The 16,329-nt window shown below is 43.7% G+C and overlaps 1 protein-coding gene across 1 annotated transcript; it reads right to left on the bottom strand.

Annotated features, from left to right (window-relative positions):
• Nucleotides 1–6,915: 6,915 nt before the first annotated feature.
• Nucleotides 6,916–15,344, bottom strand: LOC121477829 (WAP four-disulfide core domain protein 8-like). Its single transcript, XM_041732365.1, has 6 exons — nt 15,262–15,344; nt 14,585–14,694; nt 11,376–11,516; nt 9,921–10,088; nt 8,018–8,158; nt 6,916–7,055 (listed from the first exon to the last, which is right to left on the bottom strand). The coding sequence occupies exons 1-6, from the start codon at nt 15,342–15,344 to the stop codon at nt 6,916–6,918; spliced, it is 783 nt and encodes a 260-aa protein (XP_041588299.1).
• Between the last annotated feature and the right edge of the window lie 985 nt (nt 15,345–16,329).

Raw genomic sequence — 16,329 nt, 5'->3', positions numbered from 1 at the left:
TAATATCAGGGGCAGTGATGGCTCTAAATTGCAGGTCACCCCAACCCAGCAATCTTGCTCAGAGACCAGCCCTTAGCAAAGCAAGGATGATGCCACCTAGGTGGGCAAAAGATGAGAAGGTGGGCAAGGTGGATGGTTATTCTGAGGCTCAGAATAATACCTTGATTGAGGTCTAAACATTTTTTTCCACAGCTGAATACACAACACTACTTGTTGTCATGTAGACATTGTCTGTCCTTCGCACATTCATCCCTTTCTTTGAATTCACATTTCTCTTGGATTCTGGGGCCTCTCCCTAGGGAAAGGACAGTTTTACAACCATGAATGATGGAGGGCACAGAGTCCACTCTTCCCCCAACGTGAGGCAATTCTGGGGAGTCAGGGAAGTTTGCTTTGTCTTTGCTCATCCACCAAGAGACCTTTCTTCAGGGTGTCTCATCTATTTCCCAGCACTGTCTATGCTACCCTCCCTTCTGACACCCCTTATTCTCTACCTTCTTACCTCACCCCTAGTTCCACCCCCTAGCCTCATCCCCTCTAAGGCAGGATTTCTCAACCTTGTCACTAGTGCCTGATCATTAGTTATGGGAGGGGAAGAGCTGTCCTGTGCACTGTAGGATGTTTAGCAGCGCTTTAGCCCTCTACCCACTGTACACCAATAGCACTCCCCAGTTTAAAAACTAAAAATATCTCCTGACATTGCACATGTCCCCTGGAAGGCAAAATGACCCCACTGAAAGTCATTGGTCTGAGGTAATTTGGTCATTTTGGCCTGGTTGAGAAGTCAGTGTTTGGGAGTTCTTTCTGGGGGGCACTATTGCACAGTGATTAATATCGCTTACTCTGACTTCAGAGAGTTGGGTTTTTAAATTCTAGCCCTTGGATTACCACTCACCTATCTGAACCATGGTTTCATCACTTGTAAAATCATTTTAGCCTCAAGAGTCGTTGAGGAAGAAATGAGACAAAGTGTGTAGGGAAGTCTGGGTGGCTCAGCGTTTGAGCATCTGCCTTTGGCTCATGGCCTGATCCCGGGATCTGGGATCAAGTCCCGCATTGGGCTCCTTGTGGGGAGCCTGCTTCTCCCTCTGCCTATGTCTCTGCCCCGCTCTCTGTCTTTCATGAATAAATAAATAAAACCTTTAAAAAATTTTAAAAAGTGTGTAAAGTTCTAATCATAGCAACTGATGCATAGCAGTGTTAACTAACATTTGTCAACTGTTTGCCATAAGCCAAGAGCTTTTCTGTGCATTTAAATCATAACTTGTTCAGTTTTACTGACATCCCCATTTTGCAGAGGAGGAGATACAGGACATGGAATTTAAGCATCATGCCCGAGGTCATGGATACTGAGTGGTGGAACCAGAATGTGGATCTCTCAAACTTCTGACTTTCTAAATGTTCAGTAAATGGCAGCAATAATCATTATTACTATGAGGTCATGGATTCTTACTGCAGTTCAAAGAACCTTCTGGATACTGTCTTTTATCCTTAAGGTAAGGCACCCCTGGGGTTGCAGGAATGGTTTATAATACTCTGCAGTATTATATTGCATTTGAAAGAATCAGGACTTGCTAGGGATAATATCCTGAGAAAGGGGGCTGTTTCTGTTGTGGGGTGAGAGGAATGGCTCCTAGACTTCCCAGATTCCTACAGTCCCTCTCATACACACTAGATCCTGTGACTCTTCCCTCCACTCCACCCTACCCCATTGACTCTCACTTCAAAGGGGCTGAAAGTCCTGCATTCTTGCATTCACTGAAGGGCTCTTCCATAAAGAGAGAAATTGGAAGAAATATGCAAATTTCTCCCAATCTAGGACCAGGGCTAACATGGTGGGAAGCAACTCAAGTCTTATGCCTTGTTCCTTCCTCCTAGTGACTTTCCTCTCTCCAGGGTGAGGGCTGAAGCCCCAGTACTTACTGGGAAGGATCCAGTCACTTCAGACAAGAACCCTGGACATTCACTAGAAGGATGGATAAGACCAGGATGCTCAAAAGTCTAGAAGACTCCATACTGAAGAAGAGCTGGTCTGTCCAGGGATTCCAGAGTATGAAAATGTCCAGCTGCCTTTGACCAGCCTATTTCTTCAGTAGTCAGTATGTTGGATGTGAGAACTGGAGTGAAGCCAGCCACCTCCTTTCCTGCTGGGAACCCCAAGTTCCTGAGATCATCAGTGTGACAGTGGGTGTCTATAGCACACAGCCCTGGGGAAGGGTCTTTGGTTGCCTGGTTCCTGATCCTCCACCTGGGCAGAGCCGTGCCCTCTGGTCAACCAGGGGGAGTGGGCAAAGCTTGTCTCACATTCCAGGTGACCTTAGGAGTCAATGCCACCATCAGGGGTCGTCTTCTTGGTAACTCTGAGAGTTGCAGAATGTGCCTGCTCTCCATTCACTTTACATTTTATCTGCACACTAAGTGGCATGCCCTTTTTGTTTGTCTCTGACATGTGTCTCTATGGATCTCTTGTTATCTCTGTCTTTCTGTGCTTCTCTGTGTCAGTGTCTGAACTACTCTCTTCTTCTTTGGGTCTCTCAAGGTCTCTGTGTCTCTTTATCCCTCTCCTATCCTTTCCTCCCATCCTTCTCCATTTTCTCTTTCAGTAGTTTATATTCTTTGAATAAGGCCAAAAGAGTAAATGTGTTGCCACAGAGTGGGGCATGGGGAAGGAACAGCCTGTCAGCACAGTTTTCAGAGAGTATTTGTCAAAGTTGTATTACTTTGAGAACTTTGAGGAATGTCAGTAGAGCTTCTAGGGGGGTGTCTCCCATCTGGTGCAAACTACTTGTTGTTGGAGGAGGAACTGTAAGATAGGGAGACCTGCCTGAGAGACTACACCCAAGAAGAGGTCCATAGCAGTGGAGTGGCTGGCTTCTGACTGGACTGGTGAAAGGGCTCTGGAGAGAGTGCTAGGGTACTTGGTAGCTTTCCAACAAAGAGTCCACATGTCAGCCAGTCTCTCAGTCTTGGCAGGGAGAGAGACTCTCTTCAGAGAGTAAATGTCATCTGTAGGGTCCTCATTTCTTCCATTAACTAGCTGTTGCACTTTTGGGCCAAGCTTTGTTCTCCATTTGTCCTACATTATGGGCAGAAGCCAGACAAAGCAAGCTTTATCTTCAGTGAGTGATTATATGGTCACAAAATTTAGGATCACTGACAGAGCCTTCTATGGGAGTCTGTGATGTGGGTCTCAGCCTATTGACAGTGAGTTTCTCAGCTAGGAAGGCCTGAGACATCCCTGAGTGGGGGGCATATTTACTCAAAGAGAGGCCTCCAGACATTCCCCTCACAGACATCCCCCTACCACCACTGGGCCAGTGTTGTGGTTGGATAAGATTTTGTGGTTCTTTTTATGATCCCAGGACTTGCATCTATCATACCATCAGGGAATTTATTTTTTTTTTTTTTTTCCATCAGGGAATTTAAGAGAACAAGATTTAATAGTCACAAGCCTTGTAGGGTACATGGCAAGCTGGAGGGCCACACAGGAGGTTGTGGACAGAGAATGTGGGAGAAAGTGCAGAGCTAGGACTCTCCCTTTATTAGGGTCCCAGGGTGAAATGTAGGGTTTCATGAGTTCACTTTCTGTTGGTGAATTTAAAGCACATAGAGGGGATCCCTGGGTGGCGCAGCGGTTTAGCGCCTGCCTTTGGCCCAGGGCGCGATCCTGGAGACCCGGGATCGAATCCCACATCGGGCTCCCGGTGCATGGAGCCTGCTTCTCCCTCTGCCTGTGTCTCTGCCCCTCTCTCTCTCTCTCTCTCTGTGACTATCATAAGTAAATAAAAATTTTAAAAAAAATAAAGCACATAGAAGTGGGTATTAGGGTGTGGGAAGGGAGAAACTGGGCTTTGCCATGATCAATGATTTGGAATCCTTGAGGACTTCCTAAAAGTGTAACTTCATGGGTGAGAGGAGGGTGGTTGCTCATCTAGTCCTGTCATGACAATCTGTGTTATACAGCTGAGTTGTCCTATTGTGTATTGCAGTGGGTGTCTTTGAAATGGATGCCTCACCACTCAAAAGCTTAATGTCAGGCACTCACATTACAATAAAAAGCTGACTCTCAGGCACTTACACTACAGAATCCCATACCATCAGTTTCAGGGACCCAGTGGACCCCATAAAGGGAGCAGGAAATAGAATTTCTAATGAATAACCAAGATGTCTTCAGAGGTGCTGTCCCTCTTAATTCTGTGTCCTTCTCAAAATCATCCCAGAAGAGATTACAAAGCTGAACCACCTGGGTGAAAAGACTCTGAGGGCACAAGTCCCATTTCCTCATCTTACACATAGGGGTCATAAGGCCCATTGGAGTGCAGATGCTGATTCAATGTCATCAAGTGAGTGAGTGTCAGAGATACAGGTCAGAGGGAATGGAGTGTCTGAGTTCTTGTCAGAGGTCACTATGGAATCTTCTGATATTAGTGTGGACATAATATGTTACTATGGAGTGGGAGGAATAGTACGTAAAAGGGGAGGGGGTGAAGGTGATGTGTACAGTGGGGACAGAAGCTAAGGAATTCCAGGGTCTATAAATGCCCAGATGTTTCCTGCGTCCCCCAAATAAGACCAAATTCTTCTCTAAATCTTCTTGAAAGTAAATGAAAACTCAGAATTCTGATTGTTCTATCTATCTATCCTGTCTTGCCTAATTTCCAGCCCCACCCAAGGGTCTCACTTTCAAAGCAGGTGAGATGAAATTTATGTCTTTGGGGCCTGAGATGAAAGACACGTTTTGGCCCCTTCTCTCACCCAATTTCTTGAAGAAGGCGAGTAAGGATACATGTGGATCTTTGCCCTGCTTCTCTTATCTCCTCTCACTGATGGTCATAGTACCCTGCCTCTACTAGCTCAGCCACACTTCTGTTCAAGTACCTATCCCCTGTCAGAATGAGAAACTCCAAGGGGTACTAAGCTTGATGGCCTCTACCTGGAAATTTTTGCTTGTTAATTAGGACAAGATAGTTTCCTCAAACTTCCTGTCCCTGGCTTTCTGTGTTGTTTCCTGAGTCCCTACATGTATTACTGAGTTTCATGTTGTGTCCTTAAATGAATTCTGACCTTCATTAAACAGGCCTATGTTTAGAGCCTAGTGCTTAGCACATTGATAGGCCCGGAATAAATGCTCCAAATAAACTACTGGATGAGGAAGGTAGGTATATGGGTGGTTCATAGTATGATGAATGGGAAGATCATTTGAAGAATATGAAGAAGGATGGGTGAGGGTATCATGGACATTTGGATGCGTGAATACATGAACATGGATGGGTGGGTGAAGAAGTGGGTTGCACTGAACATAAGGATGGATAGGTTAGTCATGGAATGAATGGGTCTATTTGATGGAAACTCTGAATGGAAGGGAGGTGAGTAAATTGGTAGGTGGATGGAGGGGAGATGGGTGTAGAAATGATGCAGAAGTATGTCGTTGGGCATGAGAGGATGGTGTGTGTAGGAAAGATGGATAAAGGCTGGATATAAAACAGGCAGCTGCATAGGCAGAAAGAAGATGGGTGGGAAGGGTAAGTGGATGGATATATGAGTGAAACCATGGATGAAAAGACAGGTAAATTTCAAGATATATCAATGTATTGTAGGTGAGTGGGTGGATACAAGAGTAAATGGAGGGAATGGTGGTGAATAGGTGGGGGTAGGGTAGAAACATGAGTATAAGAATAAAAACATTAACGAAAATTAAAGATAAAAATCATGTACAAAATAATTTATATTACTCTAAAGTAATACATTTGAAAGTGGAGAGAAAATGAATCAATTTTAGCAACACATAAGAGACCTAACTTTATAGAAGAAGAGGTAGAAAGCCTGTACAAGCATAAGATAAAACACAAAGAAAATTAGTAAAGATATATCTTACAGAAAGAACCTAACCTAGATGCTTTTGGAGAACAATTTTGTCCAGCTTTCAAGGAACAGAGGATATCATTAAAATGTTACTATTGAAACTATTATTAAAGATACTACAGATCATGGGAGGCGCCTGGCTGGCTCAGTTGGCAGAGCATGCAACTCTTGATCTCCAAGAGTGAGTTCGAGCCCCACTGGGGTGTAGACATTGCTTAAAATAAAATAAATAATAAATTTTAAATGAGCACTGGGTGTTATACTATATGTTTGAAAATCGAACTCCAATTAAAAAATATACAAAAAATTAAAATATTACAGGTCATAGGGAGAAAAAGTACGTTTTCCATGCTAGTTTGTTGAAAGGTATATGACTCAGATAGTAAGACATACCAAAGTAATAGACCTATTTTTCTTTTGACCATTGATGTGAAAATTCTGTACAAATTATTTGCTTAAAGAACCTTCAGTGTATTAATACAAGTATACCCTCAATACGATTAAGGTCAATCCAAGAATGCAAGGATGATCCAACATTTGAAAATTTAATAATGTACTCCCTTATACCAGCACTTTAGAAGAGAAAAATCATTATATGATTTTTAGATGCCTAAAAGGTTTTTGACAAAATGCCACAGTAATTTCTAATAGCAGCTGTAAATGGATGAAAAGAAAACAACCCAAGAGCAGTAACATCTGTTGATCCCAAAGCCATCAACAAGTATCATTTTATACAGCAAGAGACGCTGACTCTAAAATAAAGAACCAGACAGGGATAAATGTCATTACCTTTATTTTCAGCATTGTTTCAGAGGCCCTACATGATATAAAAAGACAAGGAAACATATAAGTCGTGAAATTGGAATAAAGAAGAGTTAAATTTCTCATCATTTTCAGTTGACATGATTCTCTATAAAATCAAAGTAATCCCATTAAATACTGTTCTACTTCGAAGACAATTTGGAAGGTAGTTGGATAAGAGATAACACTGATAGCTTTTTATCATGCTAGTCATAGTTAATTACATCGATGATAATATTTTCCACTTACTGGTCATTTTTGAGATTCCAGGCACTTCAGTCCACAATGTGAACAGCACTTCTGGGACACTGGGCAATCACGATCCTGCAGGCACTTGGGTCTCTCAATCTTGGAACACATCAGGGGCTTGCGTGGGCAGAAACCTGATTTGACTTTATGGGATAAAATAAGACACTTGACCTTGAAATACTTTATCATAGTTTGAGACAAATTTGGGGGACTTGGGGAACCCTAAAAGGGGCTATCTTCTGAGGAAGCCTCTTACTCTTTCCCCCTGGAGTAACAATAGTGTGCAGAAGGCAGAATATCAGCATTCTATGGCTAATAATTTGAGGAGTATCAAAGAGGCTTGCCATGTCTGACGTAGAGAATCCGTTAGGATTCCTGCCACTCCCACAAAACTAATGGATTTGGGTTTCCTAATCCCAAAGTACCAGAGTCTGAAGGAATGTTAGAGAGCATTCAGAACTTCCTCATTTTAGAAATTGTAGAAATTGAGGATTTTGTAGGGGCATGTGAGTTACCTAAGGCCATATGGAAAACAAGTAGAAGAGTTGAAGTCAGTTGAAAGGCCTTGGGTTCCTTCCGGGACACCGGGCTGTACCTCAAAACACTAACAATCTCTGGGACAAGAGCATATTATCTCAGCACTACATGCAGAAATGAGCACTAGTCTCAGAGGTACAAAGTTCAAGTCTGCCCCAACAGCATTTTGCTACCCATCTTTTCCCCAGCATCCCTTACATGATGTGAGTATGCTCTACATGTTCTGAAGTTTTGTGTAGACAGACATAAGACTTATTAGGAATGGATGTAATGGTTATCATTTTTTTGTATGAATAAGTGGATATTGTCACCTGTTGGTCAGTGAAGAAGAGACTCAGAATAAATAAGTTCTCATGGGGAAAAATAGGCAGTGATACTATGCCTGGTTGGCTTTGAAGACTAGCACAATAGTTTCCTGAAATCGGGAAGGCAACAGGAGAGCAGTGATTGGGCCTTAAAAAAGGAAAATTTCCCAAGAGACATCTAAGGTCAACCGAAGGGGCATCCCCATTCCATGAGACAACATGACATCCTTAGCATATTTGGGAGGTATATCTCCAGTCCTCACCTGTCCAGGCCTTGGCACAAACAAAGCCACACATGGATTCACAACATTTGTCACTTTTGGGGCAATCCATGTCACCCTTACAGGAAGCTGGACACTCCATACGGTTCTTGAAGGGGAAGAGTGGGCACTGTCCAGTCTTGACTAAAACAAGAACAGATGTGAGCTTCCTCAAACCCCACCCATCCCATACCCTTCAAACACCTTTACCTTCTCTTCAAAACTAGTATATCTTTCTGTGACTTGGTTCACTCTACGATGACTACCTCTGGGAGCCTGCGGAGGAATGCAATACCTCAGCATCTCATGGGATGTGGTAGGAAGAGAGTTAGGCTTGTTCTTTGAAACCCCAGGTAAGAAGGTGGCTCCTCAGGTTGGGCTGGCAGCTGAGGATGTGGTAGGAAGTGGTCAAATTCTGGATCTATTTTTAAGGTAGATCTAAAAGGATTTCCTAACTCAGTAGATGTGGATTGAGAATGTCGATGTTGATTCATTAAGGGTCATTTAGAAGTTGATTTCAATCAAGATGGGGAGAACTATGGGCAGAGCAAGTTTGAGGTGGGAGAGCAAAGATGAGGAGTCTTGTTTTAGACAAGTGAAGTGTGAGGTGTTTGTGAGATTGAGATGAAGGAGTAGAGTAAGCAGTTGGAGTTTGGGAGTCAAATTCAGACTGGAGATAAAACTGTGTGGGTCACTAGGACCTGGGTGGTATTGAAATCGATTTGTTAGGATTTTGTGCATGTTTCCTGTGATTATTATGTGATTGCAAATTCTATGAGGGCAGGAAGTATTTCTTGTCTTCTCTTTCTCCTTCTACTCCTTGTCCTTCTTCCTCAAGTCAGACTCAGACAGTCTGTGGTGTGTTTGACTCTCAGAGCTATTGTTAGGTTCTTTCTGAGCCCCAGATGGAAAAAAAGTTTCCCCCAAACTCACCCAAGCCCATTTCACTGGTTGCTTCTTTCTGCTGGCTTCTGAGAGTGAGCCAAGGTCTAATCCATAGTGCCATGATTCCTTACAGCATCCCACAATGGGTAAGACCACAAGAGTGCCTTGTCTATTCAGGCTCACTGGACGTACAGAATTAAAATTCCAGATCTACCTGGGACCCACTGTGAATCCTTGGGCGACTAACTTTATCTCTCTGACTCTGTTTCTTTGTGAGGCTAATAGACGTGATGGTACAGCATTTAGCTCGATTCACAGACCCGGAGGCCAAAGTTCTAGTGCTGCCTTGTATGTCACACAGTGTTGCGTTTGAACATCAATGGTCACTCCTTGGATTGCTATTATTTAGTGAGCCCACACTACTGAACAGCCCCCATATCAGATCCTTGTGTCCTGATCACATATAATCCTACCAACACCTCACCTCAGTGAAGTCTTTGCTGTTAGTCCAGTATTACAGGGGAGGGACAGAAACTCAAAGAGGTGAAGAAATTTTCAGGAAATGGGAAAAGGAGGAGTTTCATCTACCTCTGTAAGACACTGTCTCCCAATATTACTGGTGTTGGTCATTAGAGTAGGAACTAATCCACAGCCCTTACCTTCACCTCACCCTGTTCTTCACTTACTCCATGCTCTACTCCTACTTCATGGGATTCCAGACCTGACCTGTTGATGCTTCATTCTTGGATGAGTCCTCAGGTACTACTCAACAGGCATGTGCTCTATGTCATTTTTCTGCCACAATGACTCCATTAGGTAAATGCTATTTTTATCCCCCTTTTATAGACAAGAATGCTGAAGTGCATGGAAACAGAAGACTAACCGAAGGCCACCCATTCAGTGAATGACAGAGCTGACTTGAGTCAAGACAGTTTCACCTCAAAGCCTAAGCTTATACCTAGGCTGGTATGCTATTTCTGGTTAGACTAGTTCCTCGGACTGCTAGGCTTATAAGTCTTACCAACTGATGAGCAAGCCACTCTGCAGTTTCCTCTGCTGATGAAGTTGTTGGCATTCCCATAGCAGCCTCCATATTTAAACGGTTTGCATATCTGATGTTTAAAGTCAAAATACCAGCGCGAGATCCCAATGTTACAGCTTCCTTGGTCTGAGGGTAGCATGCAGGGTTCTGAGGGTGGGAAGCAAAGAGTTAAGGCCAGAAAGGGTAGTAGAAAAGAGAAGGGGTCAGGTTCTTCTTCTACACAATTCTTGGTATGACCATACAAGTCATACAGAGCCACTGTCAAGAAAAGTCTAGACTAGTTCTCCTACAAATAATCTATGTTGTGCACTATCTCTGAGCACCATTTCTACCTTGCAAAAGACATAGTGAAAAGCATATGAGGATGTTTTGTAGCTGATCTTTTACTATAAGACTTTGGGAGCTTTGGGAGCTTTGGGAAGGTGAGACTTGTTCAGTGACTGTATCCAAAGTGCCTAACAAAGCACCTGGTGTATAGAAGGAACAAGCCATGAAGAAAGAAAAAACAGCAATGTCTCATGTCTGGATCCTGTCTGATGCTCACAGCTGAACCATGTCATTCCCTATTAGAAATATGTCACAGGACATCCACATCAAAGAAGATTGCTCTGGGGCCATCATAAAGGGAAACTAAAAACACAATATTGTGAAACCCATGAAATGCCAAACACCTATGAGTGATTTATGCTTCTCTATCCATTATGGCTTCATCCTCGGTCTAGCCTGACCTCTCTGTAGATAAGATTCCCTGAGAGTGTCCCACTTTTCAACAACACCCAATATAGATCACACCCAGGCCCCAAATTCCCCAATCAAAGCCTTTCTCCTATAGTAGATTCTTTCCTGAATCTCAGTAGCTTTTTACTGAGATCCCTCCAGTTATCTATGGTGAACATTCTCCCTCATTATAATGAATAATAAATCCACCTTGTTCACCTATAAGTGTATTCTCGATGGCCTTTGTCTAAAGTACATTAAAATAGACACTTTGGATATATATATATATATAATATATATATATATAAAACATAATTTCCTATTATGAGATGCTCTATATTTTAAGTTAGCAGGAAACTTATTTGAAGGCCAAAGGGTCCAAAACTAAGCCCAGCATCTAAACCAACTGAGCTTTGTATTTACCACATGCCCAGCAACATTCTCTTGACAGTTAGGGGACATGCAACTAGAGTTAGTTATTTGTGAATGCTTGAATGTTGACTCAAAAAAAGACTATCATCCATATTATCCAGTTGATATCCACCATGCCTGAATTCATTGTTTGTACTTGAGTGTTGGGAATCTGAATAGTAAAAGAAAAGCATGAACCCTAGCTTTTTGTCCTACCCTCCAAGAGAATCATTCAACTAGTTCTGGATGGAGCAGGAAGAAAGGCACCTGTAAAGGCACCTGTGCCCACAGCCTGGGGGCCACTACCTTGGAATGGATCCATACACTTCTTCCCACAGGCGAACGAGCAGCACTTCATGTAATCCTGGCAGTGCAAATCACTTAAGCAGAAGTCTAGAAGTTTAGTTTCACAGATGACCCTGTCTTTGGGGCATACTCCTGGTTTCCCTGCAACAAAGCAATGTCCACATTCACATTTCTTGAGAGTTTCAGCTCTCCTCCTATGGCAAAGGTGAAAAGTGATATTCTATCAGCCCTGTCTTCTACCTTCCATTCTCTGTTCTCACTCTGCTTATATTTAGGGATTGGGTCTGTTTCTCACCACTCATGGTTCATTTAGATCTATCTGAGTCAGGAATCTATGCTCAGGTCAACTGAAGGGGAAGCATCTCAGATTCCACAGCAGGGAGTTATATGTGGATCAAGAGTCTTACCATAAGTTCAGGAGCTCCTCTCTCCTTTTGGAATAGAATATATTAATGCCCATGGCATCTACCTCCAGAACTGTAGTTGATTGGGGAAGTTAATTAGTAAAGAGTAGAGGAAATATCATGGAAATAGGAGTATAGGAGTCACCAAAAAAACCTGATTTGGGCCCCTGGCTCCTTGTGAGCTCAAGGCCAAACTGAGTTCCACTATACAACTTCGCAGTTACCTCTAAAGTATGCAGAAATGGGCAGCAGGAGGAGCACTCCAAGACAGACCTGGTGTGGAAGCCTGACGCCAACACAACTGTAAATAATCTTGGGAAAAATGTATTCTTTTGGAGTCCAACGTTTCTCATCTATAATATGAGAAAATCCTTACAACCTGCTTAAAAGAATTAAGGGGATGATGCCTGTAATGCATTTGTCACAGTGCCTGGCACATGGAAAGAGCTTGGCAGATATGGGTTTGCTTCCTCCTTTTTAAGGGCTAGACATGGCTTCCTAATTGCTGGGGTTGTAGGAAGCAGAATTTGAAAGTTGCCTCCCCGAGATTCTCATCCTCTGGTTATTGAACCAAATATGAATTTAGGTGCTGCTGTGAAGGGAGTTCATAGATGTGAGTAGAGTCCCAAGTTAATTGATCTTAAAATATAGAGATTATCTGAGTGAACCAGTCCTAAGCTCTTGAGTCCTTAAAATGAAGCGCTTTCCCCCTGATTAATAGGGAAGAGGTAAGAGAGATTCAGTCCAATGCGTTATTAGTAACATTGAGGATGGAGGAAGCTAGGTGCCCTGGATGGAAGGTGGCTTCTGGAAGCAACCCCCATGGTACAACTGCAAGGAAATGATTCTGCCACAGCCAGGGTGCATGGCCAAGAACTCTGGGTTCCTAGATGGGAATGGCAGCTTTGGCTGACACCCTGGTTTCAGCCTGCCAAGACCCCGAGCAGAGAAGCCTGGCACACTACACCAGACTTCTGGCCTAGAGGTGATGTGTCACACAGCGACAGATAACTACTATACTGTGCAGTTGGCTGCAGGACTCTAAACCAAGCAGCTCTCCAGTGAGATCTGACCAGAGAAGCATGATTCATTTGGATACTACTGAGACTTGGAATTATAGAAGTTTGGAATTGGAAAGGCCATATGGGTCATTAGTATCACCCTCCTAATTTCCTAGGCAAAGGAAAGAAGAAGAAGAAGAAAGAAGAAGAAGAAGAAGAAGAAGAAGAAGAAGAAGAAGAAGAAGGAAGAAGAAGAAGAAGAAGAAGAAGAAGAAGAAGAAGAAGAAGAAGAAGAAGAAGAAGAAGGAGGAGGAGGAGGAGGAGGAGGAGGAGGAGGAGGAGGAGGAGGAGAAGGAGGAGGAGGAGGAGGAGAAGAAGTCAGATGTGAAAATACAGTTAATGAGGGGCAGCCCTGGGACCTCCAATTCATGACTCACTCTGGAAGCCAGAAGCCCTGAGCATGCCATTGAGACTTTTAGTACTTTCCAGATATATTTCTTACCCTTCATACCATGCTTCATGCATCCGCCATGGACATCTGAGGCTAAGAAGAATTGTGGTTCCTAATCTGGAGTGTACAATGGAAACCTCTGTGCATCTTTTAGAAACTGCAGACTGTGGCCTGAATCAGAATCTCTAGAAAGTGAAGCCTAAGGACTTCAATTTTTAAAAGCACATCTGGGGACACCAAAGCAGGCAGTTGAGCATCATGATGCAGGCTACTCCTTGGGAGCCAGTGTTCTAGCAAATTAAATAAAGGAGAGTAAAGCAAATCAAATAAGGGATACCTCCAAGAAGTAAAAAGGCATAGAAATCTTGAGATTCTAAAGACAAATGTCCCCACCTAATGTAGACTCTAGTCAGTCCTGCCTCCCTTATGCTTCTGGAGGCTTGTAAACCATCTTTTTGGTTTAGCCATTGTACCTTCTTGCCCCACTGTCAGCTTCAGCTCTCACTTATAATCCTCCTCCCTCCTGGTCAGCCGTCCTCAGTTCCTTACCTTGTCTGTGCCGTCTCCTCCTTGAATGCACACACCCTGATGGTTCCTCTGCAACTACTAAGGATGCTCCCTGGGTGTAGATATCAGCTCTCTGCTGTCTTTACTGGACACACTCTTTCTGCACCACATCCATATCCATGATGCTAACTGTGGTTCCTATACCTCTCTCCAGACCCATCTTCACTTCCAAGCTAAAGACACATATTCAACCACCTGGGGAACATGTATCTGGGCATCTCATAAGACCTCTATGCCCACATGTATAAAACAGAACTAGGGTCTCCCTATGCCTCAGCAATGCCTCCATCTCTCTACTCACATCTTTATATTTGACATCAGCAGGCTCCCAGGTGGTCATGAGAACCCTGAGATTCCTTTCTCTCAATATTTCACCCCAGCATCCTATCAGTCATGGACTTGGGCCAGTTTTCCCTCTAGTCTCTCTTCAAGCCCCCATAGCTTCTTCTCTTGACCACCATTTCCAGGGCAGGCCAGACCTCATTCCATTTCTGTCCTCCACTGTGCAACTGCCTCCTCACTGTCCTCTACCTCAGGCTCCTACCTAGTGATAGATTCACTTTAAAAATTTATCTTGGAAAAGACACATAGCAGGAAAAGGTAGAGAAATAATTTGGAGGCAGTAGATGAGGGAAGGATCAAAGAGCCCAGGGTGTGTGAGCAGGGCTAGTTCTCTAAAGCCACAGAAGATGTGGCTTCAAATAATGTGAGTCCTTGCCTCCCGCCTGACTCTCAGTCTCAGAAAGGCCTGCTAAGGAAGGGTGGCTGAAGCTCCTCTGAACCCACGTATCTCTATTTTGACTGGCGATGAAGTGGTCTCCTCCAAAGAGATAGAGAGAAGCAGCAGGAGTGCTATATTCCTCCAGGAGAAGGTCGAACTGTGGAGAGGAAGGTTCCTGTGTGGGACGAGAAGAGGCAGAGGGATTAGGCACAAGCCAGACAGACATATAGAGCTTGTGCTGAGAACCATGGAGACAGTCCACCACTTCTCTCAGTTCACAGATGAGGAAACCAAGATGCACAGTGGGGAAGGGGTTTGTCTGAGGTCACGTGGAGAGTAGGGCAGGACCTTCAGGCCTAGGACCTTCCCAGTGGCCCCACACTCTGCCATGGTCTGGAGCATGTCCCAGCAGGACATTTGCCCATTGTCTTGTTCCTCCATGAAAGGTCACATGTGAAGGATCACAGGGATTGTTCTGGAACAGTTGCAGGGCTGGTTTGCCCACTGTCATTACAAGGGCAACCCCAGACATGAGTGGACACCTTTTCCTTGCTTCACTGATGACAAGAGACTGATGGTATGAGGTCTTCATGAGGGCCTGAGCATGTCCCTCTGGGTCTTAGAGCCCCAGGAGCAAAAACTCCCAGGTGACCTTGGGTGTTATCTTCCTTCTGGTGTTATCCAAGCCTAGCTTCTGATACTCCCAGAGCACTCCATACACAGATGACCCTTCCCTACTCACCTGACACCCATTTCAACATGTCTTTTCTTTGTCCTTATGTCTTCTAAAGTCTGTGATGTGAAGAACTGATAATGCCTTGCCATGTTACCTCTCTCAAACTAAACGCATCTCAAAAATAGCAAGAGAGATAGATGGAGGCAGAAAGGAGGGGAGACAGAAAGAGAGGAAGGCAGAGAACGTTGTTATGCCCAGGAAGGCACCTATGTTGTTGGTGGAACTTCAAACATGAAGTTCAGACATGAAGTTCTGAAAAGGCATAGAGTCTTTTCCAGATCTCCTGAAACCATATTACGTGGCTGCCTAAGACTAAAGACTTATAGCAATGTCTTCATTTTTGTCCCTAGAATTCTAATCCTGAATCCTCCCCACATTTTACAACAGTGCCTGGGCTGTTCAGTAATGACAGTTATGGCTCCAAACCCAGTGACGCTAATTTTTGATCCTGGCTGGTAACTTATCACTGTCGCTGTGTCTTGGAGCCTTAGTTTCCTCATCTGGAAAATGGAAACGATACAACATACCTGGCAACTTTGGTGTCACTGTAAGGATTAGATGAAATCAGGTGAAGCTTATTCATGAAGTGGCATGGCATGGTCAAAAATAGTGCTTGGAGTTGAATCTGAACTCATGTGGTGGATCCCCTACTTGCCAACTGTGCCTCTTGGCTCAGCCACTGAACCTCACTGAGCCTCAGTCTTTTTTCCTTTCTTTTTTCAAGATTTTAGTTTTAACTAGTCTCCATACTCGACGTGGGGTTTGAACTTACAAGCCCAAGTACAAGAGCCACATGGTCCTCTGACTGAGCCAACCCGGTGTCCCTTACCTCAGTTTTCCTTGAGGGAATTAGTAACACACCTACTTCATAGACATGAGAATTAATGAAACTCTTGTGGAAAGCATGGTGACTGGTGTAATTAGTATATTTTAGGAAGTAAACAAATAATTTACTGAATGTCAAAGAAAAAGTGCCTATTGTCTTTTTGGCTCTTGAATTTCCCATAAACATCTCTGTATATCATTATTTCTCTTCCCTGGGAAGATTAGCCAAGGCCCTATGGTGTCTTAAAT

Source organism: Vulpes lagopus, chromosome 18 (genome assembly GCF_018345385.1).
Source record: "Vulpes lagopus strain Blue_001 chromosome 18, ASM1834538v1, whole genome shotgun sequence".
In the NCBI taxonomy this organism is placed as follows: domain Eukaryota; kingdom Metazoa; phylum Chordata; class Mammalia; order Carnivora; family Canidae; genus Vulpes; species Vulpes lagopus.
Note: the sequence above shows the minus strand (reverse complement) of the source record. Positions and strands in the feature narration are given on the sequence as shown.